The sequence below is a fragment of the Watersipora subatra genome, chromosome 3 (assembly GCF_963576615.1).
Source record: "Watersipora subatra chromosome 3, tzWatSuba1.1, whole genome shotgun sequence".
NCBI classification, from domain to species: Eukaryota; Metazoa; Bryozoa; class Gymnolaemata; order Cheilostomatida; family Watersiporidae; genus Watersipora; species Watersipora subatra.
The window spans coordinates 54,686,324-54,712,264 of NC_088710.1; the positions used below are offsets into that span (position 1 = coordinate 54,686,324).

The following is a 25,941-nucleotide window of genomic DNA, read 5'->3' on the forward strand; positions in this document are numbered from 1 at the left end:
GAAAGATAGATAAGCTATTTAGCATTGCATATTTAAAAAGCGCGATAACAACGCTAGCTCGTGATAAAACCGCGTTTTTTGAGCTCATTTTCCTCGGCGTCCAGCCCATTTAAACGTCATGTAACAAGCTGCGAGCAATTTTAAATAGTTTATATCTCTTTCATAAAAAACTGAAATTGTTTTACAGGCTGGATTTAGATAATAATGGGTTTTAAGACACCCATCTCTATTATTTTAAATCGGACTAAACTTTCCTAACTTCCGTTTCTGAAAAAGCTAGGTTTCGTCACATATTTATGGGCGGAGCTTGTAATGCCGATTGTGTTGTTTTCGAAACGGATATTGAAACGCTTTAAAAAAGCCTAAATGACTTTGAAGGTTAGTGGACTAATCTTTATTTTGAGTACAAAATCGGAATCAGCGTGTCTGATTTACCTAGTAAATACAATAAAAGTTGTTCGTGACAGTTATGGTTTTAAGGTTGACTTGCAACAAAATTCACATTACTGTTATTTGATATGAGAAGATTCACCATGTCTTACTCTGTTGTGTTGTAGGTGCCAAATACATGGAAATGTGATTACAAGCTCTTAAAAGCTCAAAAACGAAAAGCCGCCGTAGATTGGAATCTATTTATTTGACGTATTCATTACAGTTTGGTTATCGTCTTGTCATGTGATGTTCTTACGTAAATTGAAAGGCCAATAAAAAGCTCAATATAAACTTATCGTAGCACTAGTTTATGACAAACACTTCGGGTTTTACTGAAGACCCCATATCAAATATAGATGCTCGCTACTTTACAGTTTTGTTTCGGCTTGGACTAATCGTCATGTCGTAATCTGATCATGTGACCCAATACTTCGAAAATAATTTTTGCAGCACTTTTCGATTATCACAGGTAACCAACAAGCTTGTCATGATTATCAGACAATGATAAGTACTCCTTCGAGCTAAGATTAAAAAGTTTAACGATTTTTTACGGTAAGTTAAAAGATATCAGTGCTAAAAGTGACAGCATTACATTGACGATAAAACAGACGCGTAAGAACAATAGACATGGTTTTATTGAATGCGTGAAGTATATTTGTGAAAATATTTCGACAAATGAGATTGCATGAAAGTGTAAACAGAAACCATCCTGTAATAACTACGTCCCATTTGAGCCGTTTTGGAAAGGGAATCCAAACTACGGCGGTCTCGTGTGGCTGCGATTAACTGTTCATTTTTTAGCTTTTAAGAGATTGTAATCACATTCCCATATATTTTGCACCTACAACACAACAGACTTAGACATGGTGAATCTTATGATACCAAATGTAATGTGAATTTTGTTGCAAGTCAACCTTCAAGCATTAAAACTAAAAGCATGAAGCGTTAAAGAATGATAAGAACATTGATGCAGACCGCTTACACCTAAAATGTTAGTTACTGAAATGTTGCAGGTGCTCTGTTGCAGAGAACTGTTGCTGAGACAACAGAGCACCTAAAATTATTAAAGGTTGACTTGCAACAAAATTTACATTACAGTTATTTGGTATCTAAAGGCTCACCATGTCTTACTCTGCTGTGTTGTAGATTCAAAATATGTAGGAATGTGATTACAAGCTCTTAAAAGCTCAAAAACGAACAGCTAAAAAAATCGGCCATAGGTTGGAGTCTCTTAATTTTGATGACGTACTCAACTCGACGTGGTTATTGCTTTGACACGTGATGATATCACGTGAAATGAAAGGCCAATAAAAAGCTTAATATAAAACGTCTCGTAGCATTAGTTTATGACAAACATTTTGGGTTCTCCCGGAAAGCCTTTATCAAATGTAGATGCTCGCTACTTTACAGTTTAATTTCAGCTTGGTCTAACCATCTAATCATAATCTGATCATGTGACCTATAGTTTTCGCCAAATGGCGCGAACCATTTCTGCAACATTTGTCGACTATCACAAGTGACAGAGCAAGCTAGGGACAGATAAAGGCTTGCCTATTATAATATCATCCTCTTCATGTTATCAGAAAACGATAAGCAACTCCTCAAGCTAAGGTTAAAAAATTAGACTGATTTTTAGGCTAGGTTTTGAGATATCAATACTCAAAGTGACAGTATTACAATGATAATGAAATAGGACAATAGACATGATTTTATTAAATGCGCGAAGTACATTTGGGAAAATATTTCGACGAATGAGGTTGCATGAAAGTGTAAACAGAAACACATCGTGTTTAACTACATCTCATTTGAGCTGTTTTGAGAGGGATTCCAACCTATGGCCGTTTTTGTGATGGCTGCGATTAATTGTTTGTTTTTGAACTTTTAAGAGCTTGTAAACACAATTCCACATATTTTGAACCTACAACACAGCAGAGTAAGACATGGTGAACCTTTTGATACCAAACAACTGTAATGTAAATTTTGTTGCAAGTCAACCTTTAAGCTTAATTGTTGCTTACCTCAAACGAATTTATGAGTCTAAAAAATATTAACACTGCATACAAATTACTTGCGATACTGCAAAATTGTGCTAATCACAGGTTGTATATATAATTATGAAAAACAAGTTTAGCAGGAATTTCCATTATGATACAACATATAAAGGCACAAGGAGTATGTATCCTTATATATAAGGATACATACTCTGCAACCTGTATATAGGTCACAATCTAATCTGTGACAGCTAAGAAATCAACTAGAGCAAGCTAGGGACAGATAAAGGCTTGCCTATTATAATAGGCTACAGGTTCTTGCATTGTTTGTAATTACACACTAACACAATTTAAAACAAAGTAAAAGATATGCATCGGCTGTTATAAACTACGAGCAGTTGTAGCAGTACCCCCAAAAAAACTACATCAACACACATGAAGGCCGAACAAAGAATACCTTATTTGAGGTTACAGAAAGATAGTGAGATCCACCAAACTATTTGTTATACATCTAAGATCATGAGAATATTTTCAAAACTGTAGTTTCAGTTCACAATAAAGATACATGTAGTAGATCAAACATTGACAAACTGCTCAGTTATACCAATGATATCATTGGTTATACGTGATTTGAGCAGTGATACTAAACGCAATCATACAAATGTTTATTCAGCAGTTCTATTCTTGACGGTAGCTAATCTATCTGCACTTTCTAAAACGAATCGCGACTGTTACCAGAATTAAAATATTGCCACGCTTGGTATTTTACATAAAACTGCTCGTACCTGTTTACAAAGAATAAGATATTTTTGTGATAATCACTCACCATAAGATATATTGTGAGTGATTTACGATTGGTGAGTGATTTAGCAATAGTACCACGAGTCGATGGGTGCTGATATCGGTGTGCTGATATAAGGATCTTATGACACAGCGAAAAATAAAAGATTTAAACTAATGATGACTAACTAAAACGTGTTTTTACATCATCGTGTAGCCAAATAATTTACTTGTTATACTACCCTCTTAACGAGCGTTCTCGAGTTTCCAATAATCCGTATTATTGTCGCAAACTTTAACATTAAAAACACGTTTAAGTGAAGATGATTGTTGTAGTTTATTTCCTTCATTAAACGGTAAAAAAAATTGCTAAAGCCAGTAAGTATACTGTGCTATCTGCGAACAACGCGTGCTAAGTGGGAGTAACCAAGCACATACAAAGCTTGGTGCGATGGTATCAATGAAGCGAAGAGATAGAATAGAGAGAAGCATTATTCTGCTGCGATAAATGCAGCAAATGAAATAGCTATTAGGAAGCGCCTTAAGATCTGAAATGCTTTGAATCGACGTAGTTCAAGCAATGTTTCGTTTGCTCTCAGGTTATTCAAAGTGTGAAGGTGAACTCGTGCTAGCTCGCTATTTTGGCGACTTCAAGCCCATTTTATTTCGGAAAATATATATTTTTTCATTTTGCCTGTTCTGTAATTTTTCCATTGGCTAAAATTTCGTAAACGTCATGTCTTTGGCAATCACAAAGGCATTTGTTCCACATTTATTACGATGCACGTCAAACACTAGATTTGGAATAGCTTGGACGGGTATGCATAACACCTTTATATTTAAGTTTACAGAATATGTGGATTGCATAGTTTAAAACCATAAATATTTTGAACATTGATTTGATATTTTAAGTTGTGTTTTTCTTCATTTTTATTGTGTTGTTATTTGATTCATTGCCAGTGCATGGTGATGTAAACCAGCAGACTGCCAAAGAACGTTTGTTTTAGTTTCTAGGTGGTAGTGGTGTATACTTTACGACTCACGGTTTAATGGTTTATTATTTTTTGATTATATTTTTTCTTGCACACTCTGTGCTAAGTATATTTAAAAATTTGTTTTTTTTCCATTTGATGACAGATAGAGCTATGTTTTTATCCAGTTGGTGTAGCAAAAACACCTCGCAATATTATTATGCACTAGCTAGCCCCTAACTTGAAGCTCATATTTTTGTTGTATCACAATTGACTAACTTGATCTGTCTTCGCTATGTAGTTTACACAAGCAAGAAAAATGATATCGCAATTAATTGGACTGGCAGCTCATACACCTTGAATTTTTCTCAGATGTATTGGCTGTGTCTTTTCTCTGCCTCGGTGTACTTCGAGGCAAGAGAAGTTTTTGGTTAGTGCTAGGTCTACCCAAAACGAATCATCATCACAAAATGATCCAAGCATTATAAATTAGGACTGAAGTATGCCATACTACTACCACACATTAACCAACTCAGTTGTGGAAAAACTAGTAACACAAATATACTATACGATTGCACATAGAACTAAGTAATATGCTATCAAATTTGGTGAATCACAATTTTTCTAATGTCTACAAACTACATGTATACTTTTATTAAATCAGATGATTTACTAAATGGATATCTGAATCATTGTAAAACATTGTTTCAACTTTAACATTGCAACATTTTAGTGTAAGTCTTATCTGTATATAAGTTTTCTTTAATCGATACATATGTCGGCTCTTTACATACTTTTTTTGTAATTTCTCGGCTTTAGCTCTCAAGCTGTATATTTTTTGAAAAATTTGATAAGCTATTTGTATAAAAAGGCTTATTATTTCAACATGATATACTATAGTACAAGTGAATCTGTTAGTTTCTGATTGCTGTAGGACTGAGGCATTACAAGCAACACAAATTTAAGTATTTGAAAGAATTATACTACCGTCGACTAAAAGCTGGCATTCCTGATGAGGTACCACGAAACAAACAGCCGAATTGGTAAGATATATTATCACATTTCTTTATGATATTCACATATAATTATACTGTAACAAAAGGCAACTTCCTTCACGAGCGCAGATGTTCAATGTCTGTTATCTTGCATGGTATCTGCCTGAACACCGACTGAATTAGGCTAGTACATACTAGAATGCGTGTTTTTTTTTCATTTAGGAATTATCATGTGGAGCTCTATGCCTTAGCATGTCGTATCTCTACAGTCGTACCAATACACACCTTGCAACTAGCCTTTGTCGACAAGTGAGTCATATGTACATACCCTAATTCAACAGTTTTCTATGTAAGTGATTTGGTTGTTTGTATTTGACTTGCGGGTTCATCGTATTTTTTTTGCTAAAATCAGAAAAGGAAGCTAGCTAAGGTGACATTTGTTGCATGTAGTTAGACAGGTTCAGGAATGGATGTTTTAGTCATAGTGTTAGTTGCTATGAGTCTTTAGAGGTGTTTGCTATGTTTTCATTTGCAGTTTGCTGTTTCCTTGATTGATCTGATGTTTTTGTCTTTAGCAAACTAATATACTTACACCTTAGTCGTATTGGTGTTGTGCTTCTAACCAGACTAATGTATTCTTTATTGGCGCTCTGTTGTCTTTTTTCTTGTAGTTGAACATATCCTTTTTAGTAGTCGGCAATGTTATCGGTTAGCTGACTGACATTTCCATGTTTGCTAGAAAGCTTCATTTAGTAAAACTTATAAACAACATAATGAGTTTGATAACGATTCACAATCTAAGTAGATGAAAGTTTTATCCTTGAGCCTACATGAAACATTTTAGAGTAAGTTTCGTAATTAAAACTTGTGGAATTATTTACCTTTTGCCCACCAGATCATATGCCGTACAAATGAAGGAGATTGAAATGGAAGTGATCGGTAGCAGTGAAGGAGACCTTGTGACTGAAGATGATATGTTCGGGTCACATGATCAGTTGGCCAATATCGGTAATCAATATGTTTTACTGGTACCTAGATAGCTATTTGTTTATTTACAAGGTGCGCTACTCTCAAAGCGTGCAGGTAGTCGGAACTAAAACTGAAGGTCTACATTTGTGTGTCTTGATCTTTTAACGAGACAGAAGTTTTGGTCTCATCTGCTACTGTTAATGAGCCATATTTTTTTAGGCAGGAAATTTACAACGCGTTATGTTGAGGAGTATCTGGTGAGCCAACTTCCTCATTTGCCAAGCGATGGAATACAGTAAGTCGAGTTGTTTATTTGTCTGAGCATTTTCAGTTCTATTAATCTTCCTATTTGTAGAATGGAGAGAAACAGATAACCTTCAGTACTATGGTGTTACTATTGAAATACAAACATTCATAGATGTGCCAGCAGAGCAGAGCTTGCATTTGTGAATGACACCATTATAATTGTCACATTAAAACAATAATAATTTTCAGGGCATTGGTAAATTATGTCACATCAGGAGAAAAGCTGGCGCATGTTGGTGAAAGACTTGGATTATCTGAGCTTGTCATGCTTCGAGATGTGAGTTTATATTTAAGAAAAAAAATTGGCATCATTGATGTGTGTTTTTACATAGGAATGTATGTCTGGTCATGTCAGGGGGCTCAAATCCTGCTTAATCTTGTGGTTGTTGGACTGTGTGTGTGGCAGTGTGCATACGTACATGTGTGTGCACACATACGTATGTGCGTATGCATGTGCACACATACACGCGTGTGAGTGCGCACTCACGTTCACACGCAGCTGTACACAGATGTGCATGTGAATACGCACATGCATATACACACTTACTTGTAGTGTGTATATGCATGTATGTATGCATGCGTAGAGCTATTGAGCTAAGGAGTGATTTATAAAAAAGTAAGTTTTGTTCTTTTTGAGAATTATTGAAAAAAAATTTGTGCATGTTGCTAGCAGCACTGCTAGTTATAACAAGCTTGCTATTTTATACAATTCCTGTAGTTGTCTATGAACTCTATGAACTTTTTTACTTACTATTCTGTATACACTTGGAGTTATTGTCAGCTTATATTTCAGGGACTCGCGCTTCCACCAGATGCTGTTGCAAAATCCCTACTGGCTGTTATTGCTTTAATCAAAGATGAAGAGGTGAGTCAACAACTCATCTTTATAAAAAGTACGTATTAATAGGTCACACTTGATATATTTTACATTATTTTACACTTGACATATTTTACATTCAAAATGTGATTTTAAATATTTTGATGATGTTTCGTTAGCTGTTTATACGCTTACACGCGCTCGCCACTGCCTGTTCTAACTGAATCGTCGCTTGGGTTCTTGTCGATCATCTTTGAGGTTCTTGCATAACTTATTTATAACCTCTTCTGATTCAGTGAACTCAACCGTCGAGTGTTCTCATAGGAACAGTTTTTGATTCTTTAACAATTTGTTTATAAGACTAACAGTGTCTTTTAGTGATTCATTCTCTTCAGTCAGCCCCGTTGTAATTGATCCGTCGTCACATCGTAATGTGTCCTAATGTGCTAACATCCTAAATGTCGATCTCGACTTAGCCAGTCTACTTCCAATATTCTTGAGTTTTAAAATTTTGTCTAACATTCCAGAATTTGTTTAAAATAATAGTATAAGTATTATGTCATTGTTATGAGCTAAGGAGTGATTTATAAAAAAGTACGTTTTGATCTTTTTGAGAATTATTGAAAAAAAATTTGTGCATTTTGTGCACTCCTCAGCTCATCTTTGATTGTTTATTTATGTAGGGTCAGGGCAAGGCTGAGTGCTTTGTTAGAGATTTTCTCATTAGCCAGTTAGTCGGAGAAGACCTAGACGATATTTATAAGCTCAAGGACGGCATGACGCAGTTGGAGGGAGTTTTAGCGAAGCTTGAACGAGGAAAACCAGAGCCTCGGCTGATTGATCAGTTTGGACAAGAAACATTGATGGCATGCTACTATGTAGGCATTTATTCAGATAAGCAGCTCCTCGGCAAAGGTGAGTCTCTTGCTCATAGATCAATGCATGGTTGACAACTTGGACTGTAATAATTATTGTTGTTCCTTTGAACCTGTTTTGGTATGTCACAGAGACAGCTAAAATACGTCTTGCATAATATTGTAATGCTGCGTTTCTAGTGCCACTCGACTACATCCACAAATATGACCACATCAATGCTGATCTGTTCTAGAAGTATTTGAAACATGAGAAATTCACGGTAGATTTAAGCTGCTAGCAGACTTTTATTGGTTGCAAATACGATGCCGTAAGCTGTGTACTTCCGTAATAAAGGGTCAATTTATGGCTAGCCTTATTATGACACAAAGTAAAACGTACAGAGATATCTGAAGGATTTTAAAAAGGAACTCTTACAAAAAACGCTAATTTTTGTAATTATTACAAAGGTGGTAAGTTTAGCAGTTTGAGGCATAAACCTGTATCTTCAAGCCTAATAAACTAATTAGACAAATTTCCCATCGAAACAACACCTAATCCTGACGATCTGCACACAGCCTGGTTGATGCATTGAGATGATTTTTATTTCTTACATTATGCGTGTTTAGCAAATTTGAGCTACTGTACATGTTTTACCTATAGGCACTCCAGAAATACATGTTGCACTTTTTAATGTAGGTTTTTAACAGTTCATTTATAAAGTGGGGAATAAAATCCCTAAGATATTTGTAAAATTGATGCAAACCAAATTTAAAAATACATTCCAAACATCTGTCACCAGCTGTTTGCAAGAAAATTAGAAAGGACTTGGGTTTGATAACTACATACATGTATATTTCAGGTTGTTTAACCACAGTACTTTGTACTTGTCTTCTTTTAGTGTACTTGGGTGAGGGAAGACAATTACTAGCTTTCCTTTAATAGGTCAATGAGCGATCTGTTACTTAAAAATAGATTTAATGATGAGAGATGTCGAAGGCATATTTTTTGCTATAGCTGTTGGTGAATCACCTGAGGTAGCGACAGAGATGGCGGCGCGGGATGCACTGATGACTATCTATGGAATACAGGACAACAGGATGCATTTTGATTTCAACCAAGAACACTCGAACAAATTAGAGTCATCCAATCTTGAGACAAATAAACGATCTTCAGTTCTCTAAATGATGTCACCAGTTTTTTCAGTGTAGCTCTATGGTTTTTGGTTATGTAAACACTTACCATCCGTGAAAGATATTGCATCACAGATGTTTCTGTGAGCTCACATCTGGTTATCAGTCATGTGATATGTAAAAATTTACTGTTTTGTAGTTTCCTATTGGTTGCTGGAAAAGCGTAGTTCATTTTTAGTAGTATTATAAAAGTACTGCAATAAAATTGTGTGTACTTCATAATTTTGGAGTGTCTGTTAAGGATAAAAATCTGCTATTGATTCATTGCTATCATCAGATTTTATGCAAATGTTTTTGCATTTTAATTGACAGAAGATTTTTTGAGTCACCTCGCTGTGGCCTAATAATAGTAGATAGATTGGTAATCTAAAACCATCAAGATTGTGCATTTTTGAGCAGAGAAACGATTAAGTTTGTACATTCGTAGCAGGGTTGTGATCATTACGAAAAAAATCATAACTGTGTATTGATAGTATTCCCTAATGGCCAGATGAAAAATACTTGCAGTACATTTTTGCCTGGATTTCTATTTAGTTGCATTAACAGTGCAATAGCAATCATGTCACATGCAGTATAATTGCATTGCGTACTTTTACTAATCAGCAGTACACAGTATGCATTTAGTACAACTATTCCCTAATGCGCTGTAAACAGTATTCGCGCAGTACTGTGCGCAAATACTGAGACAGTACTGCATAGTGCTGCACATAATGTGAATGTTGCTAGTGCACATTTCGCAGCGCTAGATGCAGTAGGAACTTTACAATTCCACTACACATACATGCACAGCACATTTGCGTCAAAGCTCATCACTGAACCAAGCATTGAGTTGACTTTTGCTCAACCATGAGGCAATTACAAAATGTGAATGCTGCTCAAACATGGGTATGAGTGGGTAAACAAATTAATCACTATGAATGAACATGTTGTATTTGATGGAAATGGAAACCTATTATGGCTGTAACATACAACACTAATGAGAATGCAAGACAAAGATCCCAATTTCATCGATCGGTATGGTGATAAGCCTGACTCCCTATTCCGAAATGATAAGGATAGTCCGAGCGCAAACTTATAAACTTGCTAAACATAACATCTAATAATAATAATTTTATACAATGCAGTACAGATGCTTGGAAACCGTCAGTGTTAGTTAGTAATCTTTTATTTTGCTGATAACAAAAAGCCTCTATTTGCAGGCATATTATCTAATAAAATGGAAACTGTAGAAGTATCCTGAATGCAAGATGAGTAGTGAACAACTCATATTTAGTTTGAGATTATTTGTGTAAAAATTGAAGGAAAATTTACATGAGAGGATGACTTCAAATAAGTAATGCAGGATAACTTATATAAAAATAAATTAATTGATACTATATACAAGGGTTCAGTCTGAAGAATAGATCCTCTATGAGTATTGATTGTGGCAAGATTGATTGTTATTAATAATTGGATGACTATAATATGGTCTGTACCAACTGTCTGTGTAAGTTTTGTTGATGTTTACTTCTATGGTTTATCTGCAGTAGGTTAATTATGTTTTCAATTGAATCACCGCTTTCATGTACAAATTCTAGCAGGTGTTGATAGTTGTGAGGGTTAGGGAATATTTTCTTTCTTAGATTGGTGTAATTGCTGCATCTGTAAAGGTAATGGTCTACTGTTTCGTCCTCATCCAGGCATGTGCATGTTGGTGTAAATGTTAAATTGAGTTTGTATAAGTGATATTGTAAAGTTGTGTGGCCTGTGAAGAGCCCCGTTAAAATTGATATTTGTCTCCTTGGTAATATAAGTAGAATAGGGTTTTCCTCCAGATGATCTGTTTCTAGGTCCATTAATAAACCTGTGGAACAGTGTCCTGTTATGAGATGAGTTTTCCATCGACGTTGCCGATCATCAATTAGTTGCTTTCAAATAGCGGATCTTCTAAAATGACTTGCTGACATATCTGCTATAGTTGTGTTTCTACCATTTAGACTTACAATGTGAGAATGTATTTTTTCTGAAGTTTGCTTTTTGTAGATAACAAAGTTTTTGCGAAATAACTTTGTCGTATTGCCATTCTACAGTATGTGTATATGTCTCTGAAGCTTAAAGACTCAGCTGTAGGTATGTTTGTGATATGGTGGAGTGCTTCCGTTGAGGGATTAGTCTTTGCTCCTAGTATGTCTTTCAAACAACTATGGAGAGAAATGTCAGCCTTTTGATCCTATATAAAACTATTGTAAAACACTTTCGGTATCATGGTTGATTCTAGTGTATTTTTAGAATAGTATGGCTTTAACCCTGCATTGATGAACGGGAGAAGTAGTCTCCATTTTTTGGCCAATATCGCTTTTGATTCTTCTCTTTGTGTGTTGAATGCTAACTTAGAGTCTAGGGTCAAACCTAAAACTTTAGTAGAGTTGGTAATGTTTATGTTTCCTCCGCTGACTTGAAGTTGTTTTGGGTTTCAGTTGAACCAAATAGTATCTGTCTTGAAACAGTTTGCTTTCATGCACCATTGTTCTAGCCAGTGTGTGAGCTTCATGCAGTTGCTTTCCATTGTCTCATATAGTAAATCTTCATTTGGTCTTGAGCAGATAACTGAACAATCATCTGCATGTTGGAGTGGAGTTCTATTCCATGACCTCAGCATGTCTCTTGTGTAAAGTATAAAAAGTATAGGGAATAAAATGCTTCCTTGTGGCAGTCCTATTTCGCATTGTGTTTGGCATTGTGTCAGTGGATTCCGTGGATCCACAGCCTCAACTTCGTTTTAAGGCACAGTTGCAGTACACATGCAGTTTGAAGTTTTGGAGAATAATCATGCATTGGTAGTATGCATGAATCGGGGTGGGTTTCGGGTAATGTGTCATGGAAGTAAATGCGCAGCTGATCGCATTGGGCAATTTGCACAGAAAGCACAGTTGAATGTGGTAGCAGAAATTGCAAGGCACTGTAAAATTATTGTGTACTGCGCTGCAATGATGCAGTGCAGTCATACCTGCATCATACAACTCTCACGCATTGGGCGTGAGACTGACGCAATCACCCCAAAGAAAAAATGAAAATGCGTGAGATTTTTGTCCCAATTTCCACAATTTTATATATACTATCATTGACACATCAATTGCCCCAAAACCAAATCTCACGCATTGCCCCACCCTTGGGTTGGCAGGCCTAAGTGCAGTTGTAATGTGTCACAACACTGATTTGTAAACACTGCAGGCTACTGTAAGTATAAAGTTTCTCTGACATTACCTGTGCTTTCAACCAGAGCTTTTAGTAAAATCTGAACACCATCTGTTGAGATATTCTAGCTACATTGGATTACTTGGATTTCCAGTTCCAAATCTGTAAACTCCCCAAATAAGGCGTATGGACAGATTAAAAACTCAGTGACAGTACAATATGTGGTTTGTTTGTTAATCAAAATGCATTGAGAGTTTTTTCCTCGAACGTGGAGGTTGATCATTAAAAGACGTTGCAACCGTCTCACGTTTTGATAATTATCAAAGGAATTGTCTGTTCAAATAAAGTAAGCCTTGGTTTCCAGGGAACATTAGTCGGACTCGCTGATAGTTTTCTATTTGAACTGCGTCAGTTATTGCGGAAACTAAGGTAGATGTAGTTTGTCACGTGATCAGTTCATGTGACTTTACTTGAAAATGGTTCTCATCAAGATGTGCTCGTTGAACAAGTTTCTTTGGACAACTTTTCTAATTGTAAACTTTAGTTATATTCGAGCTCAATATACAAAGTTTGAAAAAGATTATACGAGAAAGGTTGGTTTGTATATGTTATGTAAGGCTTTTTTAAATATGAATAATGAAGACCATAATCATGCACTTCCTTCTGAAACAGCAAACCTACCAGTCAGAAGTTATAGTTGATGAGTTGTTTCATTTTTAACATATTCGCACCCAAGTCTAGTTTTAGGTAATTTGTAACAGATTAAGTCCGTGATTAGTTTGAATTATATTATTAACACATTTTGTTAGCATAATGCAAAATTGATAATAAATTTGAGCTAGTTTTTTAGTAAAGCAAACTTTCTTCAGCATATTTATTTTGGGAAACAGTCCCAACGTCGACAAGTCCGAACCATATTTATGATTGTTACTTGTTTTAGCATTCGTTCTATATTTAGGTTGGGCAAAATATTGTTAGGCCTACATAAGCTGGGGAGTGCTGCATCAAATGGATCACAAGATATTTTTGTGCAAATAAATCTTTTACTTATAAATCGCTCATTTACTATGAAAATAGTAGATGGTAAAATAGTAAAACTGCTGTCGAGATTGGGCCAACCGTTGTCGATATACAAATTCGTCGAGTTTCAAACCAGTCGAGGTTCGGACTATAAACCATTTATTTTATCACCATACTGAGTTTTATAACGGGTGATGATAATTTTTATTTTTATAGATAAACAGAGCATTTTAATTTTTATAAATAAAGAGAGCATTCTATAATTTACCCAGTTTTTCACATGTCACTTTTCAAAAGCCGTTTAGTGAAACCTCAAGCAGCGGGACGGTAGGTACTACCTCAGTTTAGGGGGCGTAGAGGTCGAATGGGGTGAAACAAAAATGATTACATAGATTGAGACACGCATATTTTGTTGAAATAAATAGTTATATTTATTTCAATTTTTCATTATGGAGTGTAATACCTTCATCTTTTTTCTTCTTTGCGTGTATGACTTTGTGAATAACAGTTTACAAGGATGAGTAAATATAATGCTAGAACTTATTTTTAGAGTGTTCATAGTAGTTTACTAATATTATTATTAGCTGTTAATTCTTTTGTTTTGTGTAAGCATGAGCTTCTCTAAGCTCAACAAGTCTGCTGGTAATGGCAATGGTAGTTGTTATCAAACAAAACCGATTATTTACGGTTTGGAAATGGGATAATTAATGGCACATAATGTGTGTGCATGCATGTTTGTCTGATCTCTTTATATCGTATGAAAAGTGTGTGAAATATGTGAACATTTGTTTCAATGATGAGGTCCAAGTACGCAATAGCACTGCAGCTGATGAAGGTGATGGGCCCGTACTTGGCAGATGTAAGCAGTTGCTATTTTATTTTTACTGTCTCTTTATTGGCATGTAGAGGAGGCCTTAAACCAAACATATTGTATTCAAAAACCTTAAAACCTCAGCAGGTGGTCCTTAATATCAGTGTTAAAGTTACCAATTCTTTTAATCACATACAAATTTGGTAGTAAGCTATTCCAAAATAAACTCATCTACTTGTGGTCTAGCCATTTCTCGCTACTCAATTTCTTGCTACAGTAATTCCTCATTACTTAACAGTAGGCCTATGGCTTTTTTGGCTTTAGTGCTTGGCGGGATAAAATATACTAATTAAAATTTAAAGAGAATAAAGAAGAAATAAAATACATAAATCTCTCTCATGTTCTGTCCCAGTGAGATCCCTCCGTCGGCATCATACTAGCTGCTGTCGCAGTTCGCTATTTTCCTGTTATGTTTGGTGGAGTGTCGAAGTGTAATGCGCTTGGTACGCTTTCATCTTGTCTCTTAAATGCTTACGACTTTGAAAATAATTCAATGAACGTGAGAAACAGGGAAATGCTTATGATCAATGAAAAAATAGTTTTAAAAATTATTTTGTATTTCATGGATTTGCATATTACTTGAGAGTGTCAGTCCCTATTCCTAGTCCCTATTATAAGTTAGGGATTCCTATATTGCATATTATGCTCAAGTTGGCTTTTAAGGATGACATATTTCTCCCGTTATCTAACAGGACATGAATTTTTTGCACTCTACATTACAACAGTGCCAATTCGTGTCATGTTGGGTTAGATTCCTAATCGTTTTTTAATTATTTAGCTGTCAGCACTGAAGCCCTTCCCTAGCTGTAATATGGACTGGTGCCGCAATACATCATTTACGGGTGGTGTCATCACGCATTTGGTAGCTACTGGTCCAAAGGATGAACTTCATCATCTTTTTTGTACCATCGGTGCTCCAACTCTTATGTCCTCCCGAACTGCCATTGGAACTCATGTTAACATCAGTTACGAAAAGCTTCGATCTCCTCATGGAGCAGAGGTTATCAGCTATACGTCGGCACCAGAACACTCCTTCGGCATGGTGTTCCCCAATGTATGTAGCATTATGTTTTTAATATGGTAAACTGTTGTGAAATATTCTGTTAAAGCTAAACGTAAATACAGTCTGACAGCTTAGTCTAAATCTATTGACAAAAGAACAAAAAATGGTTATTATTCTGTTTACTTGGATCAGCACTTCAAGCTAGGAGTTATCATACCTTTAATACATGCAGTATGAGAGTAGAGCATTGAACATGTTAATAGACCTTTACAAGTAGTCAGCAGAAAACAATTTCCCTCATCCAGCTGAATCTTGCTCTTTTTGTAGATGCCACCCTAAAAACTTCAATATATTCTATTATTGTCAAAAGAATGTGGTTGTACTCGCTTTGCTGATTTTTTTGCATTATAAACCAAAAAGTTATTAAAATGTGAACTAAATCATTTGATTTTTCATTTGAAAACTTACAGAAGTTCATAAAAAATTTTGTTTTCTATTAATTTTAGGCAGGACATCTGTTCTTACATTATAGCGGCCTTTTACCATTGCTGCACTAACATTCATTAGTACACTAAAACATTGCTAATGAGAAAACTTGATAAAGCCTATGTCCTAAGACTGTTAAGCTAGGTAGCATTAATCTATAGACGTAGTTTTGTGATAAAGCTATTTTTGGTTTGTTAAATGCCACCAGAAGTAGCGTCTCTCTAATAACAGGAAAATATACTTATTCTACCCTAGTTTTATTACTTTGACCTTTACACATGAAGTGGTGTAATGCTCAATAGGTCTGGTTGTTATATATATATCACAGAAATTGTTCTGTGTAAGCAGGAGCTTCACTGAACTCAGCAAGTCTGCTGATTATGGCTAAAGTATTGGTTCTCCAACAAAACTGATCACCTACAGTTTGAAGGAAAATAAATAATAACACATTGGGTGTGCGTGTTTGCTGGATTTCCTCAGATAGTAAGAGTTGGCAAAATATGTGAACATTTGTGTCAATGATGAGACCCATTACGCAAAAGCACTGCAGCTGGTTAAGGTGATGGGCCCGCAGTTGGCATATGTAAGGAGTTATTTTATTTTTACTGGCTTTTCTATTAACGTGTAGAGGTGGCCCCAAACCAAAATTGTTGTATTCAAACTCATAAAACCTCAGTGGATGGTCCTTAACATGAGCCTTAAAATTACCAATTCTTTTAATCGCATACAAATTTAGTAGTGAGCTATTCCAAAATAAACTCATCTACTTGTAGTCTAGCCATTTCTCACCACCTTTTACTCGGTTGGTGCTGTAACATCCGAGTCACTTTAACTTACCCTACATTTATTATATTGCACATTTTTATCAAATCTTTGTCGTGGTTTTGTCTCTAACCTTCAGCATGGTTTTCATGCACCAAAATATTAAATTTAGAAGTCGTTATTTCTTTAAAAAGGTTTTTATACAGTCCGACAAGACTGTGTAACAAAGTTTCATAAATTAGTTTCGTAATTAGCCTAAACCGAAATAGATACCCAAGCTAATAGACAGCTTGGTCTGCCTTATTCGGTAGTACAAGTATTCGGTTAGTTCAGTTGGTTACCAATGTTGGTTATCACTGTTGGTTATCACTGTTGGTTATCAATTTTGGTTATCACCATTGGTTATCACCGTTGATTATCACCGTTGGTTATCACCGTTGATTATCACCGCTGGTTATCACCGTTGGTTATCAATGTTGGTTATCACCGTTGGTTATCACCGTTGGTTATCACTGTTGGTTATCACTGTTGGTTATCAATGCTGGTTATCACTGTTGGTTATCAATGTTGGTTATCACTGTTGGTTATCAATGCTGGTTATCACTGTTGGTTATCACTGTTGGTTATCACTGTTGGTTATCAATGTTGGTTATCAATGTTGGTTATCAATGCTGGTTATCACTGTTGGTTATCACTGTTGGTTATCAATGCTGGTTATCACTGTTGGTTATCACTGTTGGTTATCAATGTTGGTTATCAATGCTGGTAATCACTGTTGGTTATCACTGTTGGTTATCAATGCTGGTTATCACTGTTGGTTATCAATGTTGGTTGTCACTGTTGGTTATCAATGTTGGTTATCACTGTTGGTTGTCAATGTTGGTTATCACTGTTGGTTATCACTGTTGGTTATCAATGCTGGTTATCACTGTTGGTTATCAATGTTGGTTATCACTGTTGGTTATCACTGTTGGTTATCACTGTTGGTTATCACTGTTGGTTATCAATGTTGGTTATCACTGTTGGTTATCACTGTTGGTTATCAATGTTGGTTATCAATGTTGGTTATCACTGTTGGTTATCAATGTTGGTTATCAATGTTGGTTATTACCGTTGGTTATTACCGTTGGTTATCACCGTTGGTTATCACTGTTGGTTATCAATGTTGGTTATCACCATTGGTTATCACCGTTGATTATCACCATTGGTTATCACCGTTGGTTATCAATGTTGGTTATCAATGTTGGTTATCAATGTTGGTTATCACCGTTGATTATCACTGTTGGTTATCAATTTTGGTTATCACCATTGGTTATCACCGTTGATTATCACCGTTGGTTATCACCGTTGGTTATCACCGCTGGTTATCACCGCTGGTTATCACCGTTGGTTATCAATGTTGGTTATCACCGTTGGTTATCACCGTTGGTTATCACCGTTGGTTATCACCGTTGGTTATCACCGTTGGTTATCAATGCTGGTTATCACTGTTGGTTATCACTGTTTATTATCACTGTTGGTTATCACTGTTGGTTATCACTGTTGGTTATCAATGCTGGTTATCAATGTTGGTTATCACTGTTGGTTATCACTGTTGGTTATCCCTGTTGGTTATCACTGTTGGTTATCAATGCTGGTTATCACTGTTGGTTATCACTGTTGGTTATCACTGTTGGTTATCAATGCTGGTTATCACTGTTGGTTATCAATGCTGGTTATCACTGTTGGTTATCAATGCTGGTTATCACTGTTGGTTATCACTGTTGGTTATCATTGCTGGTTATCACTGTTGGTTATCAATGTTGGTTATCAATGTTGGTTATCACTGTTGGTTATCACTGTTGGTTATCACTGTTGGTTATCAATGCTGGTTATCACTGTTGGTTATCACTGTTGGTTATCAATGCTGGTTATCACTGTTGGTTATCACTGTTGGTTATCACTGTTGGTTATCAATGCTGGTTATCACTGTTGGTTATCACCGTTGGTTATCACCGTTGGTTATCACCGTTGGTTATCAATGTTGGTTATCAATGTTGGTTATCAATGTTGGTTATCAATGTTGGTTATCAATGTTGGTTATCACTATTGGTTATCACTGTTGGTTATCACTGTTGGTTATCACTGTTGGTTATCAATGCTGGTTATCACTGTTGGTTATCACTGTTGGTTATCACTGTTGGTTATCACTGTTGATTATCAATGTTGGTTATCAATGTTGGTTATCACTGTTGGTTATCACTGTTGGTTATCACTGTTGGTTATCACCGTTGGTTATCACCGTTGGTTATCAATGCTGGTTATCACTGTTGGTTATCACTGTTGGTTATCACTGTTGGTTATCACTGTTGGTTATCACTGTTGGTTATCACTATTGGCTCACAATTGCTTTTTCTTGATCTCATTTGGATTTAACAGTATAGTGCTAGTTAGATTTTTATGGTTTAATTTTGATTTAAAATTATGCTAAATTATTCCTAGCAAACTGATATGAATGGCTACAGTGAAAATCGCAACACATAGTCTTTAACACATGCTGGTTATTGCTTGCATCAGTTGAAATCTTCAAAGATTATTGTTTCCAATCGCCAGAAAACTCATTTTTGGACCAACTTTTGTAGAAAAGGTTTTCTTCATAAGATAACAGCTGCATAGCTGTGTGCATTACCATGCATCAAAGGATGCTATGGAGAAATAATCTTAATAGCATGGAGATGCAAGGACAATTAGCTACTCAAATCTGAGTAATAATTTAACCAAATTTGGGAAGAAATTATTATAAAGGTTGACAAAATTGGAACACGTATACGGTGCCGTTATACACTGACTAGCTGAATGCTGAATTGGGGAATAAATAAATTACCCAATGAATTTGAGTGACTTAAGCTAGTAACTTGAGCTAGTAACTTGAGCTAGTAACTTGAACTAGTAACTTAAGCTAGTAACTTTAGCTAGTTTAAATCTTCACTATATTAAAAGCCCTGTCTGTAGAAGCCAGTTTGTGCTTATAATTGTTACGTGTCATGATCTCTCATGCAATCATGATCGTCAAGCATGCTATTAATAACCAATAGTAATTGAACTGGTGTAATAAGTAAGTGCACAGTTAATTAGTATGGCCATTTAGACCCAAAGTGTCATGGATAGTACGCATGTCTGCAGAACTGGAGGTGCCTAGTTCAAATCCAGTGCGAAGCGGATTTTTTTCCTAACACTTAATCGCTATAACTGAACATATTGATAACAAACTCTGAGATTTATATATATAAACTAACAGTAGGCTACCTCACTAGAATGCTGAGACACAAACAGAAATTACATCTTAAGATACTGATTGTTTCTTTCCATCTTTAGATCTATGAATATAATGATGTTCAAGATACAGCCAACTTGTCTGATTATATCAGTCATCCCGACTCTATCCTCTTGCACAAACTCACTAACCTTGACTGGTTCGTGTACAATAAAAGCGGCGATGACACATACCAGAAGATGATTGTAAATGCAACATCGTCGAGTTCCAACCATTCCTTGCTCAATGAAAAAGGATATCTTAGCTTCACCGTAAGTTTGGTTGCTTGCTCAGGAGGTTTAGGTCACATCATTACTTACATGATTGTTATCATTCTTGTTATCACACCGACTTAAAATAATGTGACAGTGGGAAACTCTGAGCAGTTGTATAATTGGTTGTGGGCAGACAATTCCGATTTAGTTTTAAAATAGGTATAGCTTAGCAACTGGTCATTACTTTTTCCAACTCTGATTCTTGGTTCTCTAGATGTTTGCTAATAAACAGTAAGCTTACAGAAATAACAAGCTTTCATAAAAGTGTAAACAGTCATAATAAAAAATAGTTAAAAAACCGTTGCTTATGATGGAAGTTGCTACCATAATTTCTATTCCAGTGGATGGATTACTGATGATAATAAGGCAGTTAAATAAACCAGGTGAAGCAATTGTAACCCTTTACAGTTGCTAAAGACATGTTATTCAATCTCTACAAGTACCTACCACATTCTAAATGCTATTGTCTGTAGCTAAGCCTGTCTACTTACCCTTTAAAAGCGATTAAAAAATTCAATTGCTCGGTTACCAAGAAGAGTTTCTCGAGTTTTGTAGTGCCATGTGCCAACTGCATTCATAGTATGATGCGCTCTGTAGACGTTGTTTGTCAGATTTTTTTAAACCTTCATCAGTTGGGCTTCCATTACACATTTGATTATCACACTTCTTTGTCGATTATATGGCATCATTCTTGTCTCATTCGTGTTAATACAGACTTATTGGCGATCTTTTGATTTTACGAAATGTTGAAGACTTGCCAGTTTATTTTGTTAGTTTAAGATGATTTATTTGATGACCAACCCATCATCCTTAACGTATTTCTGTGTATATCTAGCAAGCCTGTTATCAGTTTAAGGTCTCAATTTACTTTTAACACTTTTGTACTATTTAGGAGAACCTTCCACTGTTCATGTGTACATGTTGGGATACCATTCATAATCTTGTGTTTCATACATTTAGATCCAGTATGATTCTAAAGATGGCCGTCTGGAGGGCAGACCACACATGGAATACACCGCTAATTCATCTATGGTCACAGTTGTAATGAGTGACCTTAAAACTAACTGGCCTAGCTCTCGGTAAGACTCCCAGAATTCACTAGAAATATATGACTCGGTTGTCATATATCTCTAGTGAATTGAAAAACCTGTTATTACTATTGACTGTGATTACTATTGACCATTATTACTATCGACCGTTAATACTACCGACCTTTATTACTATCGACCGTTATTGCTATCGACCGTTATTGCTATCGACCGTTATTGCTATCGACCGTTATTGCTATCGACCGTTATTGCTATCGACCGTTATTGCTATCGACCGTTATTGCTATCGACCGTTATTGCTATCGACCGTTATTGCTATCGACCGTTATTGCTATCGACCGTTATTGCTATCGACCGTTATTGATATCGACCGTTATTACTATCGACCGTTATTACTATCGACCGTTATTACTATCGACCGTTATTACTATCGACCGTTATTACTATCGACCGTTATTACTATCGACTATTTTCACTATTGATCGTTATTACTATTGACCGTTATTACTATTGACCGTTATTGCTATTGACCGTTATCACTATTGACTATTATTACTACTTTATTAATTTAGCTTTTATGTATATATATTTTTTTTTTTGGATTCTCGAATCAATTAGCCGAAATATCATGTATTCCTATAAGAATGTTGCTTTAGCGTGTAACCGTTTTGATATGAATAAATTTTTTTAGAGCAGATTATCTTCCTATTTCGAGGATTGGCTGTATTGTGTTTATCATTGTTATGGTTTTCTTCATCTAATTTTAGTTTGATATCTATCGGTAAACACTGCCCATTTTATTTATAAAAGAACTGTGAGAACATCACACATTGCAACATCTTCACCGTGCTTCGCATCCTTATATTTTTATGTTGAATCCCTCTATATTTTCGATGCATTCAAGTGTAGCAGGTAAGCTGTGATTACACTCACTATTTACATTAAGCAACTTGAAGCAAAGACGGCCGGTCAGCTGTCAACTTTTGGAGTTGTCTTCTGTCTTGTTGCAATTGTTTTACTGTTTGTGTCTGCCAAAACCTCTAATGATAACACAGAGACACTTGGTAGTGAGCTTGTTTATAGGTTTGTGCTTGAAATGGTGATGTTCAGTACGGAGAATAGCTCAGTATCTCCTGCCCAAACATGGAATGCTACTCTGACCAATGAGGTTAAATCACTTGATGATGAATACTCTCCTGGTGTTTTCAAGGTTTGTATTCTGTGAACGACAATGGATTATCTCTGATATGATTTTTAATGATTTTTCATATGACAAAGCCTGTTGGATTTTGCTCACCAGTTTAGTCCAGATTAATAGTAGACATTGTTGGAAATGCTCTTTGTTAATATCCTCACAAGATCCTGCAACACTCCATCTAGTCTTGAAAACTGTTGTTTTTTTTAAAGCTTCGTAAACATGAATTTGTATACTGTGTTTTCAGATTCTGTCCCGTCAAACCCCAGAGCGAGTTCCTATACCTGTTTGCTCCGTATTATTTGTGTCTCCCTTTGTTATTATTCTATGGCATATTATTGTATTAGTAGTAGTTACATTAGGCGGTTTTGACTCGATCACTTCAAAACTCATAATTCTTACCAAATGCGCTTGTGATAATAACCTACCAATCATCCTATCACTCAGTACTGGGTTTAAAAATTTGTTACTGACATCTTACTAATCGTAGATTGAATATGATGCATGTTTATTCTTCATATGGGCAAGCTTCCTAAGGGTATTGAGTTGATTTACCATGTGCAAAATCAAGCGGTTAATGTCTCTATATTTAACTATAAATGAATTGGAGTTATCCACTTGTTTTCTAGTTTGGGCTCCTTAGAAGTACCCATCATAAACACAGAGACTTTATTTTTAGAGACGACACTGATTGTCTGAAACTGTAACATTTGTTGAACCAGCATTACAGAGGTCGCAAATAAAAGGAAAGGTTGGCGGCACTGTCAGAGCCCGAGTTGCTTTTTTGTTGTAAAAAAAGACTTCCACAAATTATTTGGGGGATATTAGTCAAATGCATAGACATAATTATAGTAGTAGCACCTAATCCACTTTGATGCTTTCTTAAGTTGCTGGTATTAGAAACCCAAGTTTTCTCTTTTTTCAGAAAATCTTGTTATCTGATCAACTCAATAGTTCATGCAACCTATCGCTCCATAACTTGTCTAATTAAATGCATCGCGTGCCAATTCCATTGTTAATTTCTCCAAAGATTTTACTTCAAAAGTTGCACCACATGACTGCCTGGTATATATTTGTCTCTGTTGAGAAAGGAAGCTGAGCCTTCAATGACTTCATTGTCTACACAGTTTTTGTCAAGGTGAAGATTGTGATGTCTTTCAACCCTCTACAGATACGTACTTTACCATTTACTGCAGTTCTTGTACTGTAGATGAAAAATTGGCATGCCAACCCGAATAAGCCAAGGGAAGCGGCTTGGGGGTACGCTCAGTGGAAGCCCGTGGTTTACACCAGTCCTGCCAGGCTCAATGCGGATCTCTCCACTGCCAGCTCTTATCCTAACTTAGCAAAGGATAAAAAATATATTCTAAACGTTACTCTACCCTCTCGCAGCCTCTTCACTCTCTATTTTGGTGCTGATGATACATCGGAGGTATGGAATAGTAACATGTTCTCTTCTAAACACCCAGGGTTAGGCATAGCAATGATGACTTCATCTAACCTTTACAACTGACCATAATTAGATGATATTTGTTCTGTGTTGTGCTCATGACATATGGATTAAGGTCAAGGTTTACATCACACGTTAGCTTATTTATCCACATTGAATTAGATAAGCATGGCTGGGGTATCCCCAGCAAGTGGAGTCAATTCCCTAAAACTTATAAACACTTGTAAAATTGAAAATTTTGTAAGAATGTCTATTGCTTCATTTGATTTTTATTTGTTTTCTTGCGTATAGCTTGTTAGTTTTGTATAGTTTCCACGGATGTTTGACAGGTTTCCTTAAATGCCACCAACATCTCTTATGGCATCACTAAAGACAAGTTCTATACACATACTAAATATCTCACCTGGTGAGTGGATATCTTTACCCTAGACTCGTGAAATTCTAAGATTTAGTTGCTATTGGGTTAGCTACTTTACTAAATATCGTAGTTTACACTGTATTTGCACGGTTTGTGTTATGTGTGTGATTTCCATTGCTTACTGGCGTTCTCTTAGTCTGACAGTTTTATAAATAAGGGGAGTTGTCTACACATTTGGTATTATTTTACTTGCATATTTGTTTTTAGAACAGGGAAAGTAGACAACATATATTTTGCTGCTAACGTCTAGTGTATGTTTTATAATGGAGTTTAGTCGGTGTATCGCATATGTTATTTTTAAGCTAAAATAATAGTGAATATTTTGTTACAAGAGGTACAACTTCAACTATTTCTTTTTGACAGCATTCATCCATTTACAGGTCAGCTAGGGTTTCACAAATATCCACTTTTTACATAAGATTGGGTTTTGAAATCAATTAGCAGGTAAAACCCTTCGAAATGTGTATCGCTAGGAATACACATGCGGTGTTGAGATTTTTCTGTTTTTCTTCAGCCTGTTCTTTCCCATGGCCGTTGTCACAATGACGAACATAGCTTGCTTATAGGGACAACAGTGCAGGGGTTTTTCTTGGCATTAACTTCTGCCAGTCGATTTGATAACATCTGAGCTCGAGGAAACATCAACAATCGTGTTCCTCTTCTCATTACAGGACAATGTCAATGGGTATGGGTCCTCCACCAGAAGACGATGTGTCTATTCTCGTTATACTTGTTATCGCTGTTGGACTCGGAATCCCGTTGGTGCTAATGATTCTCAGCGCAGTGTATGTATGCGTGAAGAATATACGAAAGAAGAGAGAGGTGGTCTACACACCCATCAATGAATAATAACTCTCCGAGTTACGACATCCATTCAGCAGGACAATCTGCGGCTAACTACTTGCTCACTTATATCTCTTACTACATTTTGCCCGAGCTTATGTTTGACTTAACGACACCGATATTACAGTAAACGTAACGCATAAATGCTCAATTCTCATGCTATTTGGCCAATACAAGCTGCTCCCAAGAGATGTCTATATTGAGCATGGGTAGATGGTGGATAGCTTATTTGTCAGGTGTGCGAGGTGAATGCCATATTACGAGTTGGGAAATTCCCATTGACCTTTAACAAAATGGCTGTAAAAATTCCTTTTACGGACTATCGCTATTTAATTGTCTTATTGCTTGGCCTCATCTAGCCTAGCTTTATGATGTCCGCCTCCTTTTTATTAACTGACTTCTCTCAGTATCTCTTCATTTTATTTGATAATAGAGTATATTTAGGCTACTGTAATAAATCAAATCAGCTGTTGGCGACACGATACATAAACTATATATGCTCAATAATTATACAAAAATATATAGCATTCCTCATAATACAGCTGCTCACATTCTCCTATACCAAAATAGTGGTTAGAATCATAGACATAAAGGTCAGTCCTTTTCTATGCCCTATTCTAATGTAAATGCGCATGGCCAATTGCGCAACGAACTGCATGAGTTATATAGAGAAATGATACGATATATCTGTCAGCCGCTGACAAGTTCCAGAAGCACATGGTCAGCATGGAGGCCACTATGAACTACTCTTATTTCTCATAACCTATGAAGTGTATCTTGAGTTACCCAAGTGATGG

General features: G+C 36.0%; 2 protein-coding genes across 2 annotated transcripts; both read left to right on the plus strand.

The window, feature by feature from the left end:
* Positions 1-3,825: 3,825 nt before the first annotated feature.
* On the plus strand, positions 3,826-9,528 carry LOC137391405 (large ribosomal subunit protein mL44-like). Its single transcript, XM_068077867.1, has 9 exons — positions 3,826-4,021; positions 5,109-5,217; positions 5,392-5,478; positions 6,065-6,177; positions 6,358-6,433; positions 6,634-6,721; positions 7,238-7,309; positions 7,945-8,176; positions 9,131-9,528. Exons 1-9 carry the CDS (start codon positions 3,940-3,942, stop codon positions 9,295-9,297), a joined length of 1,026 nt encoding a protein of 341 aa, XP_067933968.1. The 5' UTR covers positions 3,826-3,939; the 3' UTR covers positions 9,298-9,528.
* Positions 9,529-12,932: 3,404 nt separating this feature from the next.
* Positions 12,933-25,919, plus strand: LOC137390104 (glycosylated lysosomal membrane protein A-like). The gene is made up of 8 exons (XM_068076356.1): positions 12,933-13,073; positions 15,150-15,425; positions 19,977-20,186; positions 21,150-21,268; positions 22,322-22,448; positions 23,644-23,865; positions 24,213-24,289; positions 24,973-25,919. The coding sequence occupies exons 1-8, from the start codon at positions 12,957-12,959 to the stop codon at positions 25,148-25,150; spliced, it is 1,326 nt and encodes a 441-aa protein (XP_067932457.1). The 5' UTR covers positions 12,933-12,956; the 3' UTR covers positions 25,151-25,919.
* Positions 25,920-25,941: the final 22 nt, after the last annotated feature.